Genomic DNA, 22364 nt, shown 5'->3' on the forward strand with positions numbered 1-22364 from the left:
CTGGCCCGCAGAGCTCATGATCTGTGCGTCAGTCCTGGTGGGCAGTGCCCTGGTTGAGGGACGGTCAGAGGAGGGGGTGTGATGTGGAACAACAGCGTCCAAGCCCTCCGCAGCTGCCCACTTCCACTTCCAATCCCTGTGTTGGGAGAAGTAAGCAGCTCTCTCCTCTGCCCACCCTGGATAGGAATACAGGGCCTTGGGACAGATGCAGGCCACCTATGCCCTGGGAACTGACAGCAACCCACCAAATCCAGGCTCCAGCTTCTGGGCTGGGCCTTCCCTATCTCTATGGCCACAGCACTCCAAAGTGCTCCCGTTCGCAGACACCGCATCACCATGACTGCTGAAAACCACCCACTCATTCAGTTGTGTTTCCCAGTCACATGAGTGACAGTGGTGGAGCTGTCCTGGCCCCAGCACACATTGCAGGGTATAGAAGGAACCTAGGGGCCTTCGGAATTGATTCACAGCACCCCACAAATGGTCCAGTCAACAGAAGGCAGCTCAGGCTGAACCCTGCTGTCCCGTCCCTATCACCAATGGGCTAACCACCAGGGAGCCATGCGTAAGACAGAGGATGAACTGAGGCAGTACAACAGATGGCCATTTAGAAAAGGAAAAAGAACATGAGCTTTGGAGTCACATGGACCTGTGACCTATCTATAAATTGAGGAGGCTGAACTTTTCCTGTCTACCACTCCATGTAGTCTGATGATTACCCAAAATCCAAAATCTTAGGCAAGTCTGGTTGATGCAGGGCTCCACTCTGACATTCGGGGTCCATATCTGCTCAGGTGTACCAGGCGCTGGTCGCCCCACCCCCACTGTAAACCAGTCCATCCGGGCACTCTTTCCCAGGAAGTGAGCCTCTGAGCTGGCAGGACCCAGCTGCACCTGCAGTCAACCTTCATCTCCCCTGTGTCTGAGGGCATGCTCTCAGGCTCCCGCTGGGGTTGTGAGCCTGTGCAGGTAAACACCTGAAAGTTGGCTCTCCCTATTTTTAGAAAATATTCCATAAGGTATTTTGGGGTAAAATAAAGTGTACAACTTTCCCTCAAATGGTTCAGCAAAAAATTATGCACATACATTTATGTACACTTTATTCTGTTTCCAAAGCCCTACTGGACCCATTATAGATACTAATTCATTTATACATTTCTAGGCAATGTTGTCCACACAGGAGAGAAAAAGAGGGAGAGAAAGCACATAAATGATAAAACGGGTAAAATGTTGCAGTATAAAAATATGGCTAAAAGGCACATAAGTCTTCATACTATTTTCATTTCTGCACTTTTCTATAAATTTGAATTATTTCAAAATAAAGTTGAAACAACTTGGAATCATGTTAGGTCACAAGGGACACCATTCAAAAGAAGAGGTGATAAATGTGTGTATAGTCATCCTTCACCATATCACAGTTCACTTTTCATGGTCTCACTGTATCGCTGATTTTTAAATTGTATAAACCTAATTTTGTATCGCAGATTTTTCACTATATCGTACGACTGTGTGGTATATAGGTATTTTTATATATTTATTATTTTAATTATTTTTGTGGTAAAATAAGCTTTTTCTAGCCTAAAAACTTGAAAGCAATATAAAAATATTAATTAAAACATACTAAAATAATATTAAAGCGAAATAAAATACGTAGTGTACAGATGAGCTGTAATGCTCTTCCTGGTTGTGCAGTTCATTCATCTCATTGTCATCACCTTCGTCGTCATCAGTACTGCACAGCTAATTCATTACCATCTTCATCATTCAAGTTGGAGTAGATTCACTGGTGAGTACCCATATAGAATTTTATATGTTAAAGTTATGTAGGTTTAAGAGTGTAGAAAGTGTTTAAAAGCATAGGAAGTGTTTATAAGAGTGCAGGAAAGGTTAATAACCGCGTGAGAAAGGTTTATAAGTGTGTGGGGAAGGTTTATAAAGCCTTAAAAATATATAAATAATAAAATAAATATCAGGTCGCTGCTTTGCGAATTTTCGCCTATGGCAGGGGTTGTGGAACCTAACCCCCGCGATAGACGAGGGTCCGCTGTGCCGATATGCCCCTCATAAATACACACAACTGTCTATCTCTCTCTGTTCTCTGGTGACTGATTTAAACCTGGAGATGCCAGTCCCATGCCTACAGGGATCAAGCAGGTATGCGAATGAGTGGCACAGACGAGGCATAAGAAAAGTCAATTCCTAGAAATACAAGAAAACTTTCTTGATTTTTACTGGACTATAGTGAAGTATAAAATGTAATAAAAAGCCTGGCCAGGCAGTGGCACAGTGATAGAGCATCAGCCTGGGATGCTGAGGACTTAGGCTTGAAACCCTGATGTCACCAGCTCGAGCATGGGCTCACCAGCTTGAATGCGGTATTGCTGACTTGAGTGTGGGATCATAGACATGATCCCAAGGTCGCTGGCTTGAAGCCTAAGGTCGAAACTTGAAGCCTAAGGTCGCTGGCTTGAGCAAAGGGGACACTGGTTCGGCTGGAGCCCTAGTCAAGGCACATATGAGAAAGCAATCAATGAACAACTACGGTGCCACAACTATGAGCTGATGCTGCTTATCTCTCTGCCTTCCTGTCTGTCTGTCCCTGTCTGTCCACCCCCCTTCTCTCTCTCATTAAAAAAAAAAGGCATAAAAACAGGTATGACACTGCAAATTATATTTCCGAGTCAGTGAAAAAACTGGGGAAAAAAACCTGGAAACATTTAATAATTCATTTTCCCATCTCAAAATCCTTTGGGCCTGGAGGATTCTAGTCTTATACCCCATGGGGATGGCTGGGAGCACGTTCTTCATGTCGCGATGTGAAGCATGGAGTCCCACTGTGAGTCCTTTAACTGGGAGCAGTATTTTGTTTTACTCAGTTTCATAATGGAAAACAGCTGTTCACAAATGTAGGTACTCCCGAACATGGAGAGAATCTTTGCACAGTGGTTTCTATATTTCGGGTAGCTGGTCCAGAGGTATTTGTAGAATTCCGGTATTCCCACCTTGTCATATTTGGCTTTTAGCACCGAATTGCACTGCAGGTCAATCACCTCCATCTGCAGCGCTTCGTGCACACTCTCGATCTTCACGGAGAAAGGGGAGCTGAACAGGGTCAGCTCACTTTCATAGAGTTTGAAATCGGACAGCCTTTTCTGGAATTCAGTCTTTAAGTCCACAATTTTGGGAATGTAGTTCAGGCCATCACTTTCATTTCTGGAAACTGATTTCAGTGTGGGAAAGTGGGCCAGATTATTCCTTGCCAAATGAGTTTCCCAAAGGCACAGTTTTACCAGAAATGCCTGAATCAAGTCGTACATTTGTGTAACAATTTGTGAATGACCTTGGAGAGATATGTTCAGAGTGTTCAGATGCATTGTCATATCGACCAGGAAGGCCAAGTCTTTGACCCAGTCTTGAGAGCTCAGCTGAGGCAGTGGCTTTCCTCTGGATGACATGAAGGAATCAATTTCTTCCAACGATTCAAAAAATCTCTTGAGCACCAGCCCACGGCTGAGCCACTTAATCTCTGTGTAGTACAGAAGGCTGCCATATTGGCTGTCCAGTTCATAAAGCAAAGTTGTGAACTCGCTGTGATTCAGTCCACGGGAGCATATCCAGTTCACAGAGTTAACTACCACATTCATGACGTGGTCCATCTTTAACTTCTGAGCACAAAGTGATTCTGGGTGAATAATGCAGCAAACGGACTTCAGATTCGAACCCTTGCAAGTCATTGCCACCTTGGACTTAAGTTTTGTAACAAGTCCATTGTTCGTATCTGTCATGGTGGGGGTGCCAGTTGAGGCCACACTTACTAATTTTGACCAGTCGATATTAAACTTTTTAAGACTTTTCTCAACACGCAAAAATATCTCATTTCCCGATTTTGTACCTGTCATAGGCACTGTATCCAAAAGTTCTTCAGACACATCAAAATTCTCATCAACACCACGGATGAATATGGCCAACTGGGTGGTATTATTAATATCTGTGATCTCATCAATTGCGATAGAGTATGCCACAAATGATTTGACTTTTTCACGTAACTTCTCCAATAAGTTCCCAGTCACATCTTCTACAGGCTGCGAGGCAGCATTTTCATTTGGACTGGGATTTTCAAATGCTTGTTTTTGCTCAGAACACACAATTTCCGATGACCCTAAGAGGTACTTTCTGAGTCCTTTTTTTAACTCGTGAAGCTTCTCGTCTCGCATCTTCTCAGTATACTGGTCATAGTGCTTACTGTGGTTGGTTTGATAATGGCGTCTCAGGTTGTATTCTTTTGACACAGACATGCTCTGTTTGCATATCAAACATGTAGGGATATTCTGCACTTCCACGAAGAAATATGCTCTCTCCCACTTTTCTTGAAATACACGGCCCTCTTGGTCTATCTTTCTTTTTCCTACTTTTGATAGAGACATGGAGACAAGAAATATTTCACTTTTCACTCTACTATTATAAAAAATAGCAACAAAAGCATGATGATAAACGGGAGAGAGAGTGGCCAGGGGGCCTGGTTAACTGGAGAGCAACCAGCCCTGCAGAGAGGGACGCTGCCACTCAGCCCAGCAGACTTCTGCCAGAGGGAAATGGGCCCTCCCTCCCGTGCCGGAGCTTCAGATTCCCAAAGAATACCTGGGAACTGATTTTCATGACACAGTCCCTGGCTTTTTAATAGTGGCCACTAATTGCCATTTTTAAAAGGTTTATGAGCCAAACAAAAGACACCTTTGTTGAAGTTCGGTAAGTAGCTCTGCCACATCTGGTTTAAACAGGAATGATTTGAAAATATATTTGTATTTCACATATATTTTTTTCATTTGGTTCTCAAGAGAATTTTGAAATCAGAGAAGAAAACGAACACAGAAGAGAGGTAATTTACCTGCTGCGAGTCACAAAAGACACAGGTGATAGCCATAGAACAGCACAGAACTTACTTGTTTTACATTTAAAGAACCTGGCCACAATGCAAATTAGCTTTACTTCACGAGAACACAGACATAAAAATGCACTTTTAGTAGACTTTCAATAGAAAATTAAATGCTTGAACTTGACATCAAATTAAAAACACACACACACACACACAGACAGACAGACACACACACACACAAAGACAAAGTCAATTATTGGTTGGGATGCCTAGGGCTGGAGGTGGGAATGGGAAATGACTGATAGGAATATTTTGGAGGGTAATGGAAATGTTCTAATATCAGATTGTGGTGATAGATGCACAAGTCCCAAAATTTACTAAAAACTGCTGAATTGTGTATACTCTATAAACAAGTGAATTTTCTGGCATGTAAATTATGCCTCAATAAAGTTATTATTTATTTATTTGTTTTTAGTGAGAGGAGGGAGGAAGAGAGACTCCTGCATGTGCCCCAACTGAGATCCACCCAGCAAGCCCCCTAGGGGCTATGCTCTGCCCATCTATGGCCCTTGCTCCGTTGCTCAGCAATGGAGCCTTTTTTTTTTTTAGTGCCTGAGGCAGAGGCCATGAGCCATCCTCAGTGCTGAAGGCCAGCTGGCTCTAACCCAGGGGTAGTCAATCTTTTTATACCTACCGCCCACTTTTGTATCTCTGTTAGTAGTAAAATTTTCTAACCACCCACTGATTCCACAGTAATGGTGATTACTTTATAAAATTTATAAAGCAGAGTTACAGCAAGTTAAAGCATATAATAATAATTACCAAGTACTTTATGTCAGATTTTCGCTAAGTTTGGCAGAATAAATCTTTATAAAACAACCTACTATAGTTAAATCTATCTTTTTATTTATACTTTGGTTGCTCTGCTACTGCCCACCATAAAAGCTGGAATGCCCACTAGTGGGAGGTAGGGACCAGGTTGACTACCACTGATCTAACACGATCTTTATTGAGCCATGGCTGATGGAGAGGAAGAGAGAGAGAGAGAGAAGAGGGAGGAATGAAGAAGCAGATGGTCGCTTCTCGTATGTGCCCTGACTGGGAATTGAACCTGGGACTTCCACATGCTGGCTGACGTTCTACCACTGAGCCAGGGCCAATAAAGCTATTAAAAATATAAATAATCGTTTACCAACCAGACTAGTTTAGGAGTAATAATTTAGCATTAAAAAATGCTTTACTTTCCAAACTTTAAGTGAGGAGATTCCTTAGTGATTCAAACTCTTGAGAATATCTCTACACCTTCTGCCTCACTCTATAGGATACTGACTTGGTTGAAAGAAATTTCAGGAAGCTTGACAAGGCGGTGGCACAGTGGTTAGAGTGTCAGACTGGGACGCAGAGGACCCAGGTTCAAAACCCTGAGGTCACCGGCTTGAGAATGGGCTCATCTGGCTTGAGTGCAGGCTTACCAGCTTCAGTGTGAGGTTGCTGGCTTGAGCATGGGATCATAGACATGACCCCATGGTTGCTGGCTTAAGCCGAAAGGTCACTGGCTTGAAGCCCAAGATCGCTGACTTGAGCTCAAGGTCTCTGGCTTGAGCAAGGGGTCACTCGCTCTGCCGCAGCCCCCGGTCAAGGCACATATGAGAAAGCAATCAATGAACAACTAAGAAGACTAAGGAGCCTCAACAAAAAATTGATTCTTCTCATCTCCTTCCTGTCTGTCCCTCTCTCTGTCTCTCTCTCTGTCTCTGTCACACACAGAAAAAATTTTAAGGAAGACATTCAAAATATTTAACTGACAGAGTGTCTGGGGCAATTCTCAATCAGAAAAGATGTCGACCTCAGCACTGGGGGATGGGTCAGGGGGGATTCTGGGAGCACCTCTGCACTAGGTAGTACCCCTTCTGGTTCTGAATTATGGGAGTTTGAGGGTGGGGGCTCCAGGGGGTGGGGTTGGGGTGGATAGGCAGTCACTAACTACCAATTGAGATGCAGTAGCCCATTATTATATGACCCTTGACCATAAAGGGCTCATATATCACATCACATACAGTCTGCTGTGAAGCAAACCCCATCAACTGATGTGTGAAACAAAATGCCTGGCTAATAAAACTCAAGGAACAGAATTAAACAACTTTGCAACAAGCAAAAAAAGTAAAATGCATATAGTGAGCAGCATGCTTTGCTCTAAAGCTCAAGAAGCAAGGGACCCATGGTCACTTCCCACTGAGACACATCCCACCACACTGCAGTTGCTGGAATGATCTCACCACCCCAAATACTCACCGTTGCTAAATTCAAGGCCTGGAAGTGGTCTGAAGAGAAAGAGACATTGGTGAATGCAACAATGTTCATTTTTCCTCTTCTGTCCATTTCAGTTCTATTTGATAAACTTTTGTGAATGTTAATTCCATGCTAGGCAGTGGGAAATAAAACTGAGACAGGCTTCCCATGACTACCAAACAGGACCAGGGACACGCAGCTTGCAGAAGCAGAATACAGTGGTCGCTCGTCTATCGCAGGGGTTAGGTTCCAAAACCCCCCGTGAGAGGCGAAAATCCACGAAATAGTGACCTGATATTTATTTTATTATTTATATATATTTTAGGGCTTTATCAACCCTCCCCACACTCATATAAACCTTTCCCACACTGTTATTAACCTTTCTCACACTCTTATAAACACTTCTTATGCTCTTAAACACTTTCTACACTCTTAAGTCTACGTAATTTTAACAACATATAGAATTCTATATGGGTACTCACCAGTGAATATACTACAACTTGAATGATGAAGATGGTGATGAATTAGCTGTGCAGTACGGATGACGATGAAGGTGATGATGATGAGATGAATGCACTGCACAGCCAAGAAGAGCATTACAGCTCTACTGATGGTGCCACTTCATCAGGCGCTTCATCAGGTGGTGCAGTATCTTTGCCCTCGTCCATAACTTCTGTTTTCGCTAAAAGCATAGGTGTAACTGGCGTCTTCTTCTGAGTGAGGAACATAGTTACAGGGAGTTGTTGGCGCTGTTTTTTCTTCTGGGCAAGAAGGTTTTTGTAAACCGACATGCCACCCTCGACTGTATTTGAGAACTGCAATGAACGAAGCATCTGGGGGTCCCATTCTTGAGCCACTCGCTGAAGTTCTTTGGCCATTCTGACCATGGTTGTGAGGCGATCGAGTGTTAGGCCAACCTCCTCTTCTTCTTCAGTGCCTAGTTCCTCTTGTTCCTCTTCCTCTTCTTCGTTTGCTGACTTAGTCATCTCCATCAGGTCTTCGTCCGTTAATGGTTGTGAGTGGGCATCGATCAGGTCATTAATGTCATCAGGAGTCATATCATTGAAGCCATCTCCTCCCAGAAGTTTTGCCAGCTCCACAGCCTTATCTACCGCAGAGTGATGGATTTCATCGGGAGAGAATCCCCTATAATCGTGGACCACTTCTGGCCACAGTTTTTTCCAGCTGGCATTTAAAGTTTCACTCTTCATCTCCTTTATGGACTTCTGAATATTTAGGAGACATGATGCAATAGTGTAGTCATGCCAGTGTGCCTTTAGTGAGAAGTCTTCCTCAGAATCCATAGCTTCAACAAGGTATTGCAGGGCGTTTCGGGTATAGAGAGCCTTAAAGGCACGTATAACACCTTGATCCATGGGCTGAATCAATGATGTGGTGTTTGGTGGCAAGAACTCTATTTGTACACCTTCATATGACAGATCAACAGCATGGCCTCCAACATTGTCCATGATCAGAAGCACTTTGAATTCGAGGCCTTTCTCTGCCAGGTAAAGCTTGACCTCTGGGATAAAGCACTGGTGGAACCAATCCGTCGTGAGGAGTTTCGTGATCCAGGCCTTGGGGTTGTGCATCCAGTACACAGGTAACAGATTCTTATTTTTGTTTTTTAGGGCCCTTGGGTTTTTTGACTTATAAATAAGCCCTGGCTTTATCATAAAGCCTGCAGCATTCCCACACATAATCAAAGTTACACGATCTTTATGGGCCTTAAATCCAGGGGCTTTGGTTTCATCCTTCATAATAAAAGTGCGAGACGGCATTCGCTTCCAGAATAAGCCCATTCCATCTGTATTGAAAACTTGTTCAGGCTTATAGCCCCCTTCTTTGATGATGGTTTTGAATGTGTTGTTCACGTACTCCTCGGCTCCAGCTTTATCCACAGAGGCAGCTTCTCCATGCAGAGAAACACTCTTAAGTCCAAAGCGTTTCTGAAACTTGTCAAACCAGCCCCTGCTGGCATTGAATGGGGTTTTTCTCGAGGGAGAAGCACTCGATGGTCCTGCTCCTGCATCGTTGTCCTTGTCACCTTCTCGAACATCACCGCTTTCAGCAAAAGTTTCGTAAAGCTTCTTGGCCTTCGTGCGTATGGTGTTGGTATCCAGCAAGATATTCTTCTTCCTGCAGTAACTGATCCACAGGGCCAATGCAGACTCCATCCTCACAATGGCCTTATTGCGGGAAGTTACCACCCTCTTTGCAGTCTTGTTAAAAGACACTGCTGCTGTTGTCCTTATATTCTTTTCGTCCTTCTTTATGTAGCGAACCGAAGATTCATTGATCCCGTAATGGCGGCCTACAGCCGCGTAGCTTCTCCCTTCCTTTAGCATGTCGAGGAGTTCCACCTTTTCTGCGATGGTAAGCATCTTCCTCTGGCGCTTGGGTTCGGTGCCAGAAGTCTTAGAAGGCGCAGAGCGTTTGTGCGACATCGTAGGGCTTGAAATAAATTCAATTTTTTTACGAAAATTTCACAAAAACACAACACCGCAGAGCAACACTATGTGCAGTGATCAGATGTTGATGTGAAATGGACAAGGCGAGATGCTGAATACATGCTATATGCGGGAGATGAAGGAGACTGATGCTATATGGTCGCTGAGCCAATCAGTGCCCAGGATACAGAACGCAGTGCTCTGGTTGGTTGCCTCCCATCCATCAGCCAATAACGTGCTGTGTACGATTTCACGTGAGCAAACTAGCTCAAGTGGAAGCGGCTGTAGCTGCGTTTTCCATTCGTGCAAGTCTTGGTCTATTTATCTGCTGTATGCTATGTATTTTATTTCGATTTAATATTCTTTTAATATGTTTTAATTTTTTAAATAAAATTTTAATATTGTTTTTAATTTTTTTAGGCTAGAAAATGTTTATTTTACTGCAAAAATTATTAAAATAATAAATATATAAAAATACCTAAACCCAGTGGTCCCTCGTTTAGCATGGGGGTTAGGTTCCAGAACCCACTGTGATAGGTGAAAATCCATGAAGCAGTGACCTTATATTTATTTTATTTTTTATATATATTTTAAGGCTTTATAAACCCTCCCTACACTCTTGTAAACCTTTCCCACACTGTTATTAACCTTTCCCACACTCTTATAAACTCTTCTCATGCTCTTAAACACTTTCTACACTCTTAAACTTACATAATTTTAACAACATATAAAATTCTATATGGGTACTCACCAGTGAATACTAATATGTTTTAATTAATATTTTTTATACTTTTTTATGTTGTTTTCCCTTTTTTAGGCTAGAAAATGCTTATTTTATCACAAAAATAATTAAAATAATAAATATATAAAAGTATCTATATATCACAAAATCCCACGATATAGCAAAAAAACCACAATACAAAATTAGATATATACAATTTAAAAATCCACGATACAGTGAGACCGTGAAAAGTGAACCGCGATATGGTGAGGGACGACTGTATACTGCAAAATCCCGCGATATAGTGGAAAATCCGCGATACAGAATTAGATATATACAATTAAAAATCTGCGATACAGTGAGACCGTGAAAAGTGAACTGTGATATGGCGAGGGACGACTGTACAATAAAATGAGTTGAGGCAGCTTGGCACAACAGTGGGCTGCAGGTACCACTGCCCACCCCCTAGGTTAAAAGTCCTTAAACCCCCGCTTGTCCACTTCGGGCAAGTTACTATCTTTAGATTCATTCTCGTGACCAACAGGGGAACTCTCACCTACCTAATGACTGTGAATTTAATAAATTCTGCGGCATCCAAGATCCTTCTCATGGAGCTGATTTCCAGGTAACCAGGGGCTTTGAATACCACCCCTGGGGGCATGCCATCGATGACCACACAACCAGGGTTGAATGTGATTTTCCTGTATGGAACTTTCACAGGAAAATCCACTCCGATGGCTTCACCTGCGATGAGACAAAGAGCAAAAAATTAGTTGTGTTTGTCATTTTACTTAACTCAAAACATGCTTTATTTTTAATGTCAAGATTTTAAAATCATTCAGATCAAGTGACAACACTGGTGATCAGCCATTATTACTTTAATTTCCAGTAGTACTATGATGTATGAATAATCTTACTAATTTTGCAATTGGCAATGGGTAGTATAGCAGACTCAGTTTCTCTATCCATTAAATAGGTATTATCATAGTATCTACTGAAAAAGGTTTTTGTGAGGACTAAATGTTTAATCATGTGTTAAAACGATGTTCTATTGTGGTAAGAATGCAGATCAACGATAGCTATTATTATTATTATTATTGTAATTAGTGTTTCTATATAAATTCTCTCAGTAAAAATACAAACTAATTTTGATTATAGCTCCTTTACAGAAAGATTAGTTTCTTAGATAAAGTATTCAATTAAGAAGAAATATTTCAGAGATATAAATTCTAGATATGCAATGATATAAAAACTCACCAAATTTTCGGCTAAACAGGTCATTGACTTGTTCCCTTAGTTGTTTTATCTTTTCTATGCTTGATAATCTTTCCTTCTCGTTATCTAAAAATAATTAAACAAACAAGCAAACTAGGATTATTAATGTATTTTCCCCCAAGAAAGCTGTTGGAGGAAATGCCTGGTAGCATATGAAAAAGCACTTTACCTGGCTTATCATTCAGTTTAGTTTTAGCAAAAATTAAGCATTTTGGAAATGAATAAATGGAAGTCATTGGAGATGGTATAGAATTTCCCAAATTATACCTCTATATAAACATACTACTACTACAATACTTTCAGGAACATTTTCACTATCATGAAAGATGTGATGTCTACTTTTGCTACTACTCTTCAACATTATACTAGAAATCCTAGTCAATGCAATATAAAAAGAAGAGAATAGTTTTCAATACTTAAAATTTTTATTCTATTTAATTTTAAAAAAAGGTTTTATTTGTTGATTTTAGAGAGAGGAGAGGGAGAGGGAGAGAGAGAAAGTGGGGGAAGGAGAGGAAAGCATCAACTCATAGTAGTTGCTTCTCATGTGCCTTGACCTGGCCTGGGGTTTTGAACTGGTGACCTCAGCATTCCAGGTCGACAATTTATATACTGCTCCACCGCAGATCAGGCTCTATTTAATTTTTTTTTAAGTGAGAGAGAGAGAGATAAAAAGAGAGACAGAGAGAAAGACAGGAAGGGAGAGAGATGAGAAGCATTGGCTTGTAGTTGTGTTACTTCAGTTCATTGATTGCTTCTCATATGTGTCTTGACCCAGGGGGCTCAAGCCAAGCCAGTGACCCCTTGCTCAGGCCAGTGACCTTGGGATCATATTGATGATCCCAGGCTCAAGTTGGCGACCCTGCGCTCAAGCTGGTAAGCCTGCGCTCAAGCCAGATGAGCCCATGCTCAAGCCGGCAACCTCGGGGCTTCGAACCTGGAACCTCAGCATCCCAGGCCAACGTTCTATCCACTGCACCACACTGGCCAGGCTCTACTTACGGTAATATTGAATAAAGCAATGACGTGATTCAAAATTCAAGAGATATAAAATAGTACATAGTAAAATGTCTCTCTCCCATCCCTATCTCAGCTTTCAGTTTCCTTCTCTGGAGGAGTATGCTATTAGAGTCTGTTGTATCTCTCCAGATATATTACATACATTTATTCAGAAAAGGAGATTAGTTGATGGGCAGCAAATAAATTTCACCTCTATGGCCAATTCCAATTCAATGGCAGCTAGTGCTTGGAGTGATCTGTCCTGGGTGTATTTTCTTGGTAACGCCAGAGCATGGCTTGGAGAGCAACAGATCCGATTAACAATGTTTGAAATAAGCAAGGTATCTAGTGTGGGAATGTGCAGCACATTTTATATTCCTGAATTGTCATTCCACAGTTGATAGGATGAACTAAGGAAAAAAAAAAACTCCAAGAGACTAATCCATTCTATTTGGTTAAAATACAATAAAATAGCCCTGGCCGGTTGGCTCAGTGGTAGAGCATCGGCCTGGCGTGCAGGAGTCCCAGGTTCGATTCCTGGCCAGGGTACACAGGAGAAGCGCCCATCTGCTTCTACATCCCTCCCCCTCTCCTTCCTCTCTGTCTCTCTCTTCCCCTCCCGCAGCCAAGGCTCCATTGGAGCAAAGTTGGCCCGGGTGCTGAGGATGGCTCCTAGGCCTCTGCCCCAGGCGCTGGAGTGGCTCTGGTTGCAACAGAGCAATGCCCCAGATGGGCAGAGCATCGTCCCCTGGTGGGCATGCCGGGTGGATCCCGGTCGGGCGCATACAGGAGTCTGTCTGACTGCCTTCCTGTTTACAACTTCAGAAAAAAGAAAAAAGAAAAGAAAAAAAATACAACAAAATAAAAAATATAATATAAATTATGATAGCCAAATAAACTTCCATACCTGGAACTGCCACCTGAACGATGTTAAGATCTTCAACACCTGCTGCAGAGCTTGTAATATTGGGTGAATCTTTGTTTCCTTAAAACAGAAACCGAAATTAGATCTATTCTCTAAAATGTCAAAGTGCCATTACTCAGACGCCCAGAATAAAATTTTTTTAGATTTTGAGAACATTTAGCTGCAGGAAAATAAGACGGCTTGGCATGAATGATATTTGAGTCTCTGCAGGTTAATGGTTATGTCAGGGGGGAAAGGGCACAGTTTTATTTAGTTCATAGGCCCCAATACTTCAGTCAGTCAATCTAGATTTTAAAAGAAGGATGTTTAAAAGTATATTTCCTTTGTTTTTATTCTTAGTTTAAAGGGAGGGGGGAAAGGAAATAAGACATTTTAAAAAATGTTTATGTATTGATTTTAGAGAGAGAAGTAAGACAGCAACACTGAGCTGCTCCTGTATGTGCCTTGACCGGGGATCGAACTGGCAACCTCTGCGCTTTGGGACGACACTCCAACCAACTGAGCAATCAGGTTAGGGCGGAAATAAGACATTTAAATGTGTCCAAGAGGACATTTGGGGCTACCAGACATTCTATGAAAAATGACTTAATACAGTCACGGAAACGCTCAGACAGGGTAAATAGTAAAAGCAGCATTGATGTCAGTGTTTGTTGGTCAAATGATAAACACAACATTCACTTACGTTCTAGGGGAGAAATGTAAATGAGCCTGTCTAGTCCTATCCCAGGAACTTACAGCTCAGTCCATGTGTCGTGTGAATGATCATTTGGGTGTTTGAGATGAGGCATCTGAAGCCCCGGCAGCCCTGGTAGATGGCTCAGTGGATAAAGTGGTGGCACAGTGTGCCGAGGTTGTGGGTTTGAGCCCCGGTCAGGGCACATATGAGAGTTGTGCACACGATGAGTGCACAACTAAATGAAACTACAAGTTGATGCTTCTCTCTGTCTCTCTCTCTTTCCACCTCCCCCTCCATTCCCGTCCTCCTTTCTTCTCTCTCTTAAATCAATGGAAAATTTAACACCCTCCTCCAAAAAAAAAAAACCTCAGAGAGATGATGCCTGTGAAGAGCAAGAACTCAGAGGGACACAAGGAGCCACACTGGCGACAAAAGCCCCCAGGTTTTCTGCAGTGTTCCCTGCTGCTTCAAACACAGAATTTCTGGAGGAAATGTGGGAAAATTTGCAGCTCTTTTCCTCAAAAGTAGTCATTTTTCCAATCAATCTAATAAATCCTAGAAGGTCTGATTTTTTTTTTTTTTTACAGAGACAGAGAGTCAGAGAGAGAGATAGACAGACAGGAACGGAGAGAGATGAGAAGCATCAGTCATCAGTTTTTTGTTGCGACACCTTAGTTGTTCATTGACTGCTTTCTCATATGTGCCTTGACCGTGGGGCTACAGCAAACCGAGTAACCCCTTGCTCGAGCCAGCAACCTTGGGTCCAAGCTGGTGAGCTTTTCTCAAACCAGATGAACCCGTGCTCAAGCTGGCAACCTTGGGGGTCTCAAACCTGGGTCCTCTGCATCCCAGTCCGACGCTCTGTCCACTGCGCCACTGCCTGGTCAGACGGAAGGTCTGATTTTTAATAGTGAGCTTCAACATTAAGGGATTACTGAAACCACGGTGAGGTTCCATCATCACCTTGAAATAAGAAAATCTTTCAGAGTACTTGGTGCCATTGAGCCTCCAAAACACCCAGGATCAAATTCAGGCTCTCAGACTCGAGAGAGAGAGAGACCCACAGAGGAGGCGTTATGTTCTAACGAAGTGCTAGTGTTTTATCATCAAAACTGTCTTCTCAAACTATAAAGATGTCACAAAACACCAAACACAATTTAAAAATTGATCAAAATTCAATGATAATTAATGTATAAACTGGCAGTTAATCTATTTTCATAACCCTGCAGATTTCAAATAAACGAATGGCATTTTCACTAATAGGTCCATGTCTTAACTTCTCTAAACTTTCACTTTCCATGAACAATGACTCTTAACTGCTCAATAACCTTGTAAATTAGTTTAAAACTGCCCATCTGGTTTATATTTTATGAGCCATTAAGAATAATCTTTGTCAGATGAAGGACAAGAGCACTCCAACGAGGACCTTCCAAAAGCTTTTAGTCTTTTGCTAAATGCTTTGCGAGATTAGTAGCTAAATTATTTGCCAGATAATTTGTGGCTAATTCTTTAAAAAGACTTCTTTCCAGAACAATAGGGTTCCTGTGCAATCGTGATGCTCCATGTGACAGCAGCTGAGTGTAGGGACTACTTTGGAGAACATTTCCAGCATTCAAATCACTGCTGGACTTTGATTCTAATGTGGGATTCTTTTTTTTTTTTTTTTTTTTGAGACAGAGACAGAGAGAAGGATAGATAGGAACAGATAGATAGGAAGGGAGAGAGATGAGAAACATCAATTCTTCATTGTGGCACCTTAGCTGTTCATTGATTGCTTTCTCATATGTGCCTTGACTGGGGGGTTACAGCAGAGTGAGTGACCCCTTGCTCAAGCCAGCAACCTTGGGCTCAAGCCAGTGACCTTGCGCTTCAAGCCAGTGATCTTTGGGCTCAAGCCAGTGACCATACAGTCATGTTTATGATTTCACTCTCAAGCCAGTGACCCTGCGCTCAAGCTGGTGAGCCTGCACTCAAGCCGGATGAGTCCATACTCAAGCCAGCGATCTCGGGGTTTCGAACCTGAAACCTCTGTGCCCCAATCTGATGTTCCATCCACTGCACCACCGCCTGGTCAGGCCTTCTTCTCTTTATAGTCTTAAAAGTACTTTAAGAAAACAATCCATGTGTCCATCAGTAAAAGAATGAATAAACTGTGTTTTATACACAGAATGCAATACTATTCAGAGTTAATAAGGAAGTTTGACATATGCTGCAACATGTATAAACCCTGAAGATTTTCAGTGAAAGAAGCCAAACAGCAAGGTCACATACTGTATAATTCTACCAATATGAAAAATATAGGCTAGGTGACTCCATAGAGACAGAAAGTAAATCGCTGGTTGGCAGGGTTGGTTGGTGGGAGTGGAGAAGAGGGTGGAACTGTTCGAAGCGTGTGAGGTGTTACTTTGGGGAGATGACAATGTTTTGGAACTAGATAGAGTGGGGCTGGTCACACAACATTTTGAATGTACTACAAATGCTATTGAATTGTTCACTCTAAAATGGTTAATTTTACATTACTTTAATTTCACCTCATTAAAAAAATTTAAAGTAATTTAAGAGTTTCCTTTGGTGAAATTTTAAGGAAAAAAAACCCTCACTGTATGGCTCAGAATGGTGGAGACTGATGCCACATTGACACCTTGTGATGACTTTGAAAGGGACCGTGTATATATATGTTTTATCTGTAAACCTACTCAGGCCCCGATGACTTGAAGTACAGATGAGTCAGTAGAAATCTATCCTCAAGAATGGAAAATCCATCTGTGGGTCAGGACAGCATCCCTGGACAGGAAGCATCTCTGCTGTGCTCGGTGACCCTGACCGCATCACACAGAATTTCTAGGACAGATGTCAGGGCTTAAACACAGCAGAAGCAGTCCATTCACACAGACCCAATTGATTCTGAATTTCCCCCCCTAACACTTAAGTAATAATGCACTTTCTGTGGAGAATTAGAGAAACAGTGAAGGTAAAAGGAAGAAAAGTAAAATCCTGCATAATTCCCATACTGTTGATACAGTGTTTGTATTTCCTTTTACTTTTTTTTTTTTAAATATTTTATTTTTTATTGATTTTTTTTTTTTTTTTTAGAGAGAGGGGAGAGAGAGAGAGAGAGAAAGAGAGAGAGAGAGAGAAGGGGGAGGAGCAGGAAGCATCCACTCCCATGTGTGCCTTGACCAGACAAGCCCAAGGTTTCAAACCAGCAACCTCAGTGTTCCAGGTCGACGCTTTATCCCACTGCGCCACCACAGGTCAGGCCTCCTTTTACTTTTTTAATATAGTTTTCTTTTTAAAAAAATAACTTTTTACTTTTCAATTACAGTTGACATATAACATTAGTTTCCGGAGTACAGCATAGTGATTAGACATTTGTATAACTTACAAAGTGATTACCCAATAAATCTAGTACCCATCTGACACCATACATAGTTACTAAAACATAGTTGACAATATCCTTACTCTGTACTTTACATCCCCATGACTATTTTGTAACTACCAATTAGTACATCTTAAGCCCTTCTCCCTTTTCACCCATTCCTCCAACCCCTCTCTCATCTGGCAACAGTCAAAATGGTCCCTGTACCTATGAGCTTGTTTCTGTTTTCTTTGTTTGTTCTTTAGATTTTCACATATAAGTGAAATTTTATGGTATTTGTCTTTTTCTGTCTGAATTATTTCACTGAGCATAACACCCTCTAGGTCCATCCATGCTGCAGATGGCAAGATTTCACTGTATATGGAATATTACTTTATCCATTCATCTATTGATGGACACTTCGGTTGCTTCCATATCTTGGCTATTGTAAATAATGTGATAAACATATGGATGTATATGTCTTTTCAAATTAGTGTTTTAGGTTTCTTTGGGTAAATACCTAGAAGTGGAATTTCTGGGTTCATTTATCTCTTGCTATAACCTTTGTTTAAAGTCTATTTTGTCTGGTATAAGTATTACTACTCTAGCTTTTCTTTTTTCTTTCATTTTCATGAAATATCTTTTTATTTTCTTTTTTTATTAACTGAGAGGCAGGGAGGCAGAGTGACTGACTCCCACATGTGGGATCCACCCCGGAAGCCCCCTTCCTGGCATTGCTCTGCCCATCTGGGCCCATTGCTCCATTGCTTGGCAACTGAGCTATTTTTAGCACCTGAGGTGAGGTAGTGGAGCCGTCCTCAGCACCAGGGGCCAGCTTGCTTGGACCAATTGAGCCATGGCTGCTGGAGAGAAAGAGAGAGGGAGAGAGAAGGGGGAAGGGGAGGGGTAGAGAAGAGATTGGCGCTTCTCCTGTGTGCCCTGACTAGGAATCGAACCTGGGACATCCACAGGCTGGCTGATGCTCTACCACTGGGCCAACTGGCCAGAGCCTGAAATATCTTTTTCTTTTCCTTTACTTTCATTCTCTGTATGTCTTCTGAAGTAAGTCTCTTATAAACAGTACATGTCTTACTTTCTTTCTTTCTTTCTTTTTTAGTGAGAGAAAGAAAGAGAGAGAGGAAGAGACAAGAAGGGAGACAGATAAGAAGCATCAACTCGTAGTTGTGGCACTTTAGTTGTTGATTGATTGCTTCTCATACATCCCTTGACCTGGGTGTTCCAGCCAAGCCAGTAACCCCTTGCTCAAGCCAGTAACCTCTGGGCTCAAGCCAGCGACCACTGGATCATTTTGATGACCCAGTGCTCAAGCCAGCGACCACACACTCAAGCTGGCTAGCCTGCGCTCAAGCTGGATGAACCCAGGCTCAAGCCTGGGACCTCAATGTTCCAGGTTGATTCTCTCTCCACTGCACCACCACAGGTCAGGCTGTATAAATCTTTTTTTTTTTTAATTTTATTTATTCATTTTTAGAGAGGGAGAGAGAGACAGAGAGAGAGAGAGAGACAGAGAGAGAGAAGGGGGGAGGAGCTGAAAGCATCAACTCCCATATGTGCCTTGACCAGGCAAGCCCAGGGTTTCGAACCGGCTACCTCAGCATTTCCAGGTCGACGCTTTATCCACTGCGCCACCACAGGTCAGGCTGTATAAATCTTTTTAAAATCACACTTTGAAGATCATTTCCTTTAGATACTTCCAGTTGAACTGAGTTCACTGATTCCAGGCCTGATCAGTTCTTTTTTAGCTGCTTACCACACTCCAGTAGGAGAGGGAATGTCACTGAGGAAACCGGTCCTTTCGCTCCCTTTCCCTTCTCTGTCCCTCCGCCCTTCACCCCTTCCTCACTTGGACAGGGCACAACTTGGTCCAACGTGGCCCAGTGCTGATGAACATGTCCTAATTCAAAGTCAAAAAGCCTAGAGCACCGGGTACTTGATGGGAACGTGGGCTGCTCTGGTCATACACACACATCAGTTTCGATCTTTCTCCACAATCATCCTTTAAGAAGGAATGAACACTATACTTAGCAGTGTGAATGTGACGAAACTTTTGGCAACGAACCTTCAATTTTCACCTCAGCTTCAGGGTCCTCACTCGATTCTGAAGGGACAGGCTGAGTAGAATCTTGAAAAAAAAAATCTAAAATGACGTTCATTATTATGTATTCTTATGTTCTAACACTTTACTGCTCCCATACCAAAAAAGTAGCTTATCCTGGTATTTTAAATACACTTCGTACTTAATAAACATAAAGGTGTAAGCATAAAGGTAATTTTAATTTTAGAAGGTATAATAGGGTAATGAAAGATAATCTGATAAGAAATGAGGAGAGATAGAGACTTTTAGATATTATCAAATAATACAGAGTTACCCACATTAATGGACATAGAATATCTTTCTATTTGAGTTAGTGGGATTCATGTGGTCATAGTGTTTTCTTGTTGTCATCTGGAATTACTAGGATAAGGAAAAGCCATTTGCTTTGGTTAATAGCTCCCCCCTTATCCTGCCAGCAGCCCCTGGGTGTTCACAGTTTATTATTTCATGGAAACACAATCGGGTTTTCTGGTGGACAGGGATTATGATTCTACATATGGATGAAGCCTGGCTAAATTATCTTACTTAACTCTGGCTCATTTTAAAAAGATTTGGCAAAGATTACACTAATTGTTGGTAAAGGAAGAAAGACTAGGACTCAAAACTAATTTTAGCTGTTTTGATATTGTACTATTGTTATGTAAGATGAAACTTTGGGAGGAAAAATGGGTGAAAGTACCTAAGACCTCTCTGTGCTATTCTTGCAGTATCTTATGAATCTATATTTATTTCAAAGTAAAAAGTAAAAAAAAAAAAAATCAAAGTAACCCAGCTGTATTGTAAAGGGCTTTCCACTATAGTACAATAATAAAAATGTTTTCAGAAATAAAGTAATTAAAAGGCTAACATCCAATGAAATCTTTCTCTCACTCAACACTAATTCTACAATTGTTTCCTATATAGGTTCTTTTTTTCTAAATATTACCTATATATTTAAAAGGAAAAAAAGAGCAAATAATACCTTAACAGGCTGTAACAAAGGAAATAAAATGTTGTAAGGGAGGAACAGATGTCAACAGAATTCCAAATAATTGTCCTCCCCCACATCCAGAGGTGGTCAGAGATTATACCCAAGAAAAAGAAAAAGAAAACAAAAAACAAAAAAATAAATGGAAGAATCCTGTCACATGTTCCAACATGGATGAACCCTGAAGACATTATACTCAGTGAAATAAGCCAGTCATAACAGGACAAATGCTGTGATTCCACTTATAGGAGGTACCTAGAGTAGTCACATAGAGACAGAAAGAAGAATGGGGTTGCCAGGTTAGGGGGAGGGGAATTGTTTAATGGGTTTAGATTTGCAAAATGAAAAAGTTCTCAGGATCTATTTCACAACCATGTGAACATACACTGAGTACTCAGCCAATACTGAACCGCACATTTAACAATGGTTACGATGCTAAATTTTCCGTTATGTGTTTTACCACAATAATAAAATATGTAATTCAGAAAAGTGAAGAGAAGTTAAATAATGACAGAATTAATTTGTTCTTTCGGTTTAAAGCAATTAAGTTCAAAAGGACTAACCAGGAGTGAATGAAAATTCTAAGAACAGACTCTAGTGCATATGGTCTCTGGGAAAATCTATCCAAATTCTTTTAGGTCTGCAAGTTGGACAAATGGCTCAGGGGACCACTGAAACTGTCCTCCACAATAAAGAGCTCCAGACCCCCCAAATCAGAGAAGCTATTAAAAATGACTGCAAACCAGCTCTTTGGAGAATGCTTTAGACTTACAGAAAAATTCAAATCATTCTGCTACTAAGACAGATGTACAACTTCTAAACACAAGATCATCTTGCCTGTAAACTGACCAAATACACAAAAGTAAGCGTGAGAGTGTTCTTTACATTACATCTCAGGACTAGGACTCAGCCAGTTTTTTAAGAAAGTACACCAGGAAGTCCCCTTCCTTATTTTCAAATATGTATGTTTAAAAGACTGTTTTCGTAAAATATTGTAAACTAAAATCTATATATATCAATATAAAGAATGCTGTGGTTTTCTAACCTTCCATTGGCAATTCCATTTCTATCACTTCATTGATCGCAGAAGAATGCTGGCTTTCTGAAAGGAAAGCAAACAACATATAAAAAAGGTGAAAATACAAATTTAAAAAAACAAGCAATTTAAAACAATGTAAACAATTCAAGATCTGCACAGGAATGTACATGAAACACTTGGACTCCTTGAAATAAAATTTGCACCAATGACCCTTTCTTTATATTTTTTCTTTGTTCCTTTATTTGTTTGCTGGAAAAATTTCAAACATACAAATCAGAGAGATGGTATAATGAAGCCACGCGGCCATCTCCAAGCGCCAACAGTCAACATCTCTTGTGATCCTGTTTCCTCTGTGCCCACACCACCCCAACCCTGCTGAGGTCTATAAATCCCAGATATGGTCGAGTTCAACAGGCAAAGACTGCGTAGGTACCAGTGCACTCTTCCTGTAGCGTCACTCCAATATCATAATGACCCCCCCAAATGAACAATTATTCTTTATCATCTCATATCTCATATCTAGTATTGTTCAAATTTTCTCAATTGTCTCATAAATGTCTTTTTCTAAAAAGAGCTTTTTATTTTGAAATAGTTTTAAACCTATCAAGAAGTTGCAAACAAGAAAGAAAGAAAGAGAGAGAGAGAGAGACAGAGAAAGAAAGAGAAAGAAAGAGCC

General features: G+C 41.3%; 1 protein-coding gene across 8 annotated transcripts in view; it reads right to left on the bottom strand.

Moving 5' to 3' along the window:
- Window positions 1–1083: 1083 nt before the first annotated feature.
- Window positions 1084–22364, bottom strand: part of LOC136403572 (general transcription factor II-I repeat domain-containing protein 2) — a 61631-nt gene continuing 40350 nt past the window's right edge. For 4 of the 8 annotated variants that reach the window (XM_066382450.1, XM_066382447.1, XM_066382448.1 and 1 more), the window contains 7 exons: window positions 21695–21751; window positions 19647–19709; window positions 13515–13592; window positions 11591–11674; window positions 10894–11077; window positions 7166–7194; window positions 1084–4408 (listed from right to left, as the gene is read on the bottom strand). In XM_066382450.1, coding sequence (XP_066238547.1) covers window positions 2805–4408; window positions 7166–7194; window positions 10894–11077; window positions 11591–11674; window positions 13515–13592; window positions 19647–19709; window positions 21695–21751 — 2099 coding nt within the window. In that variant the 3' untranslated portion in view covers window positions 1084–2804. Of the gene's footprint in view, window positions 4409–7165; window positions 7195–10893; window positions 11078–11590; window positions 11675–13514; window positions 13593–19646; window positions 19725–21694; window positions 21752–22364 lie in introns of all 8 variants that reach the window. The other 4 variants (XM_066382449.1, XM_066382446.1, XM_066382443.1 and 1 more) reach the window with 2 other exon arrangements.

Source organism: Saccopteryx leptura, chromosome 4, assembly GCF_036850995.1.
Source record: "Saccopteryx leptura isolate mSacLep1 chromosome 4, mSacLep1_pri_phased_curated, whole genome shotgun sequence".
NCBI lineage: Eukaryota > Metazoa > Chordata > Mammalia > Chiroptera > Emballonuridae > Saccopteryx > Saccopteryx leptura.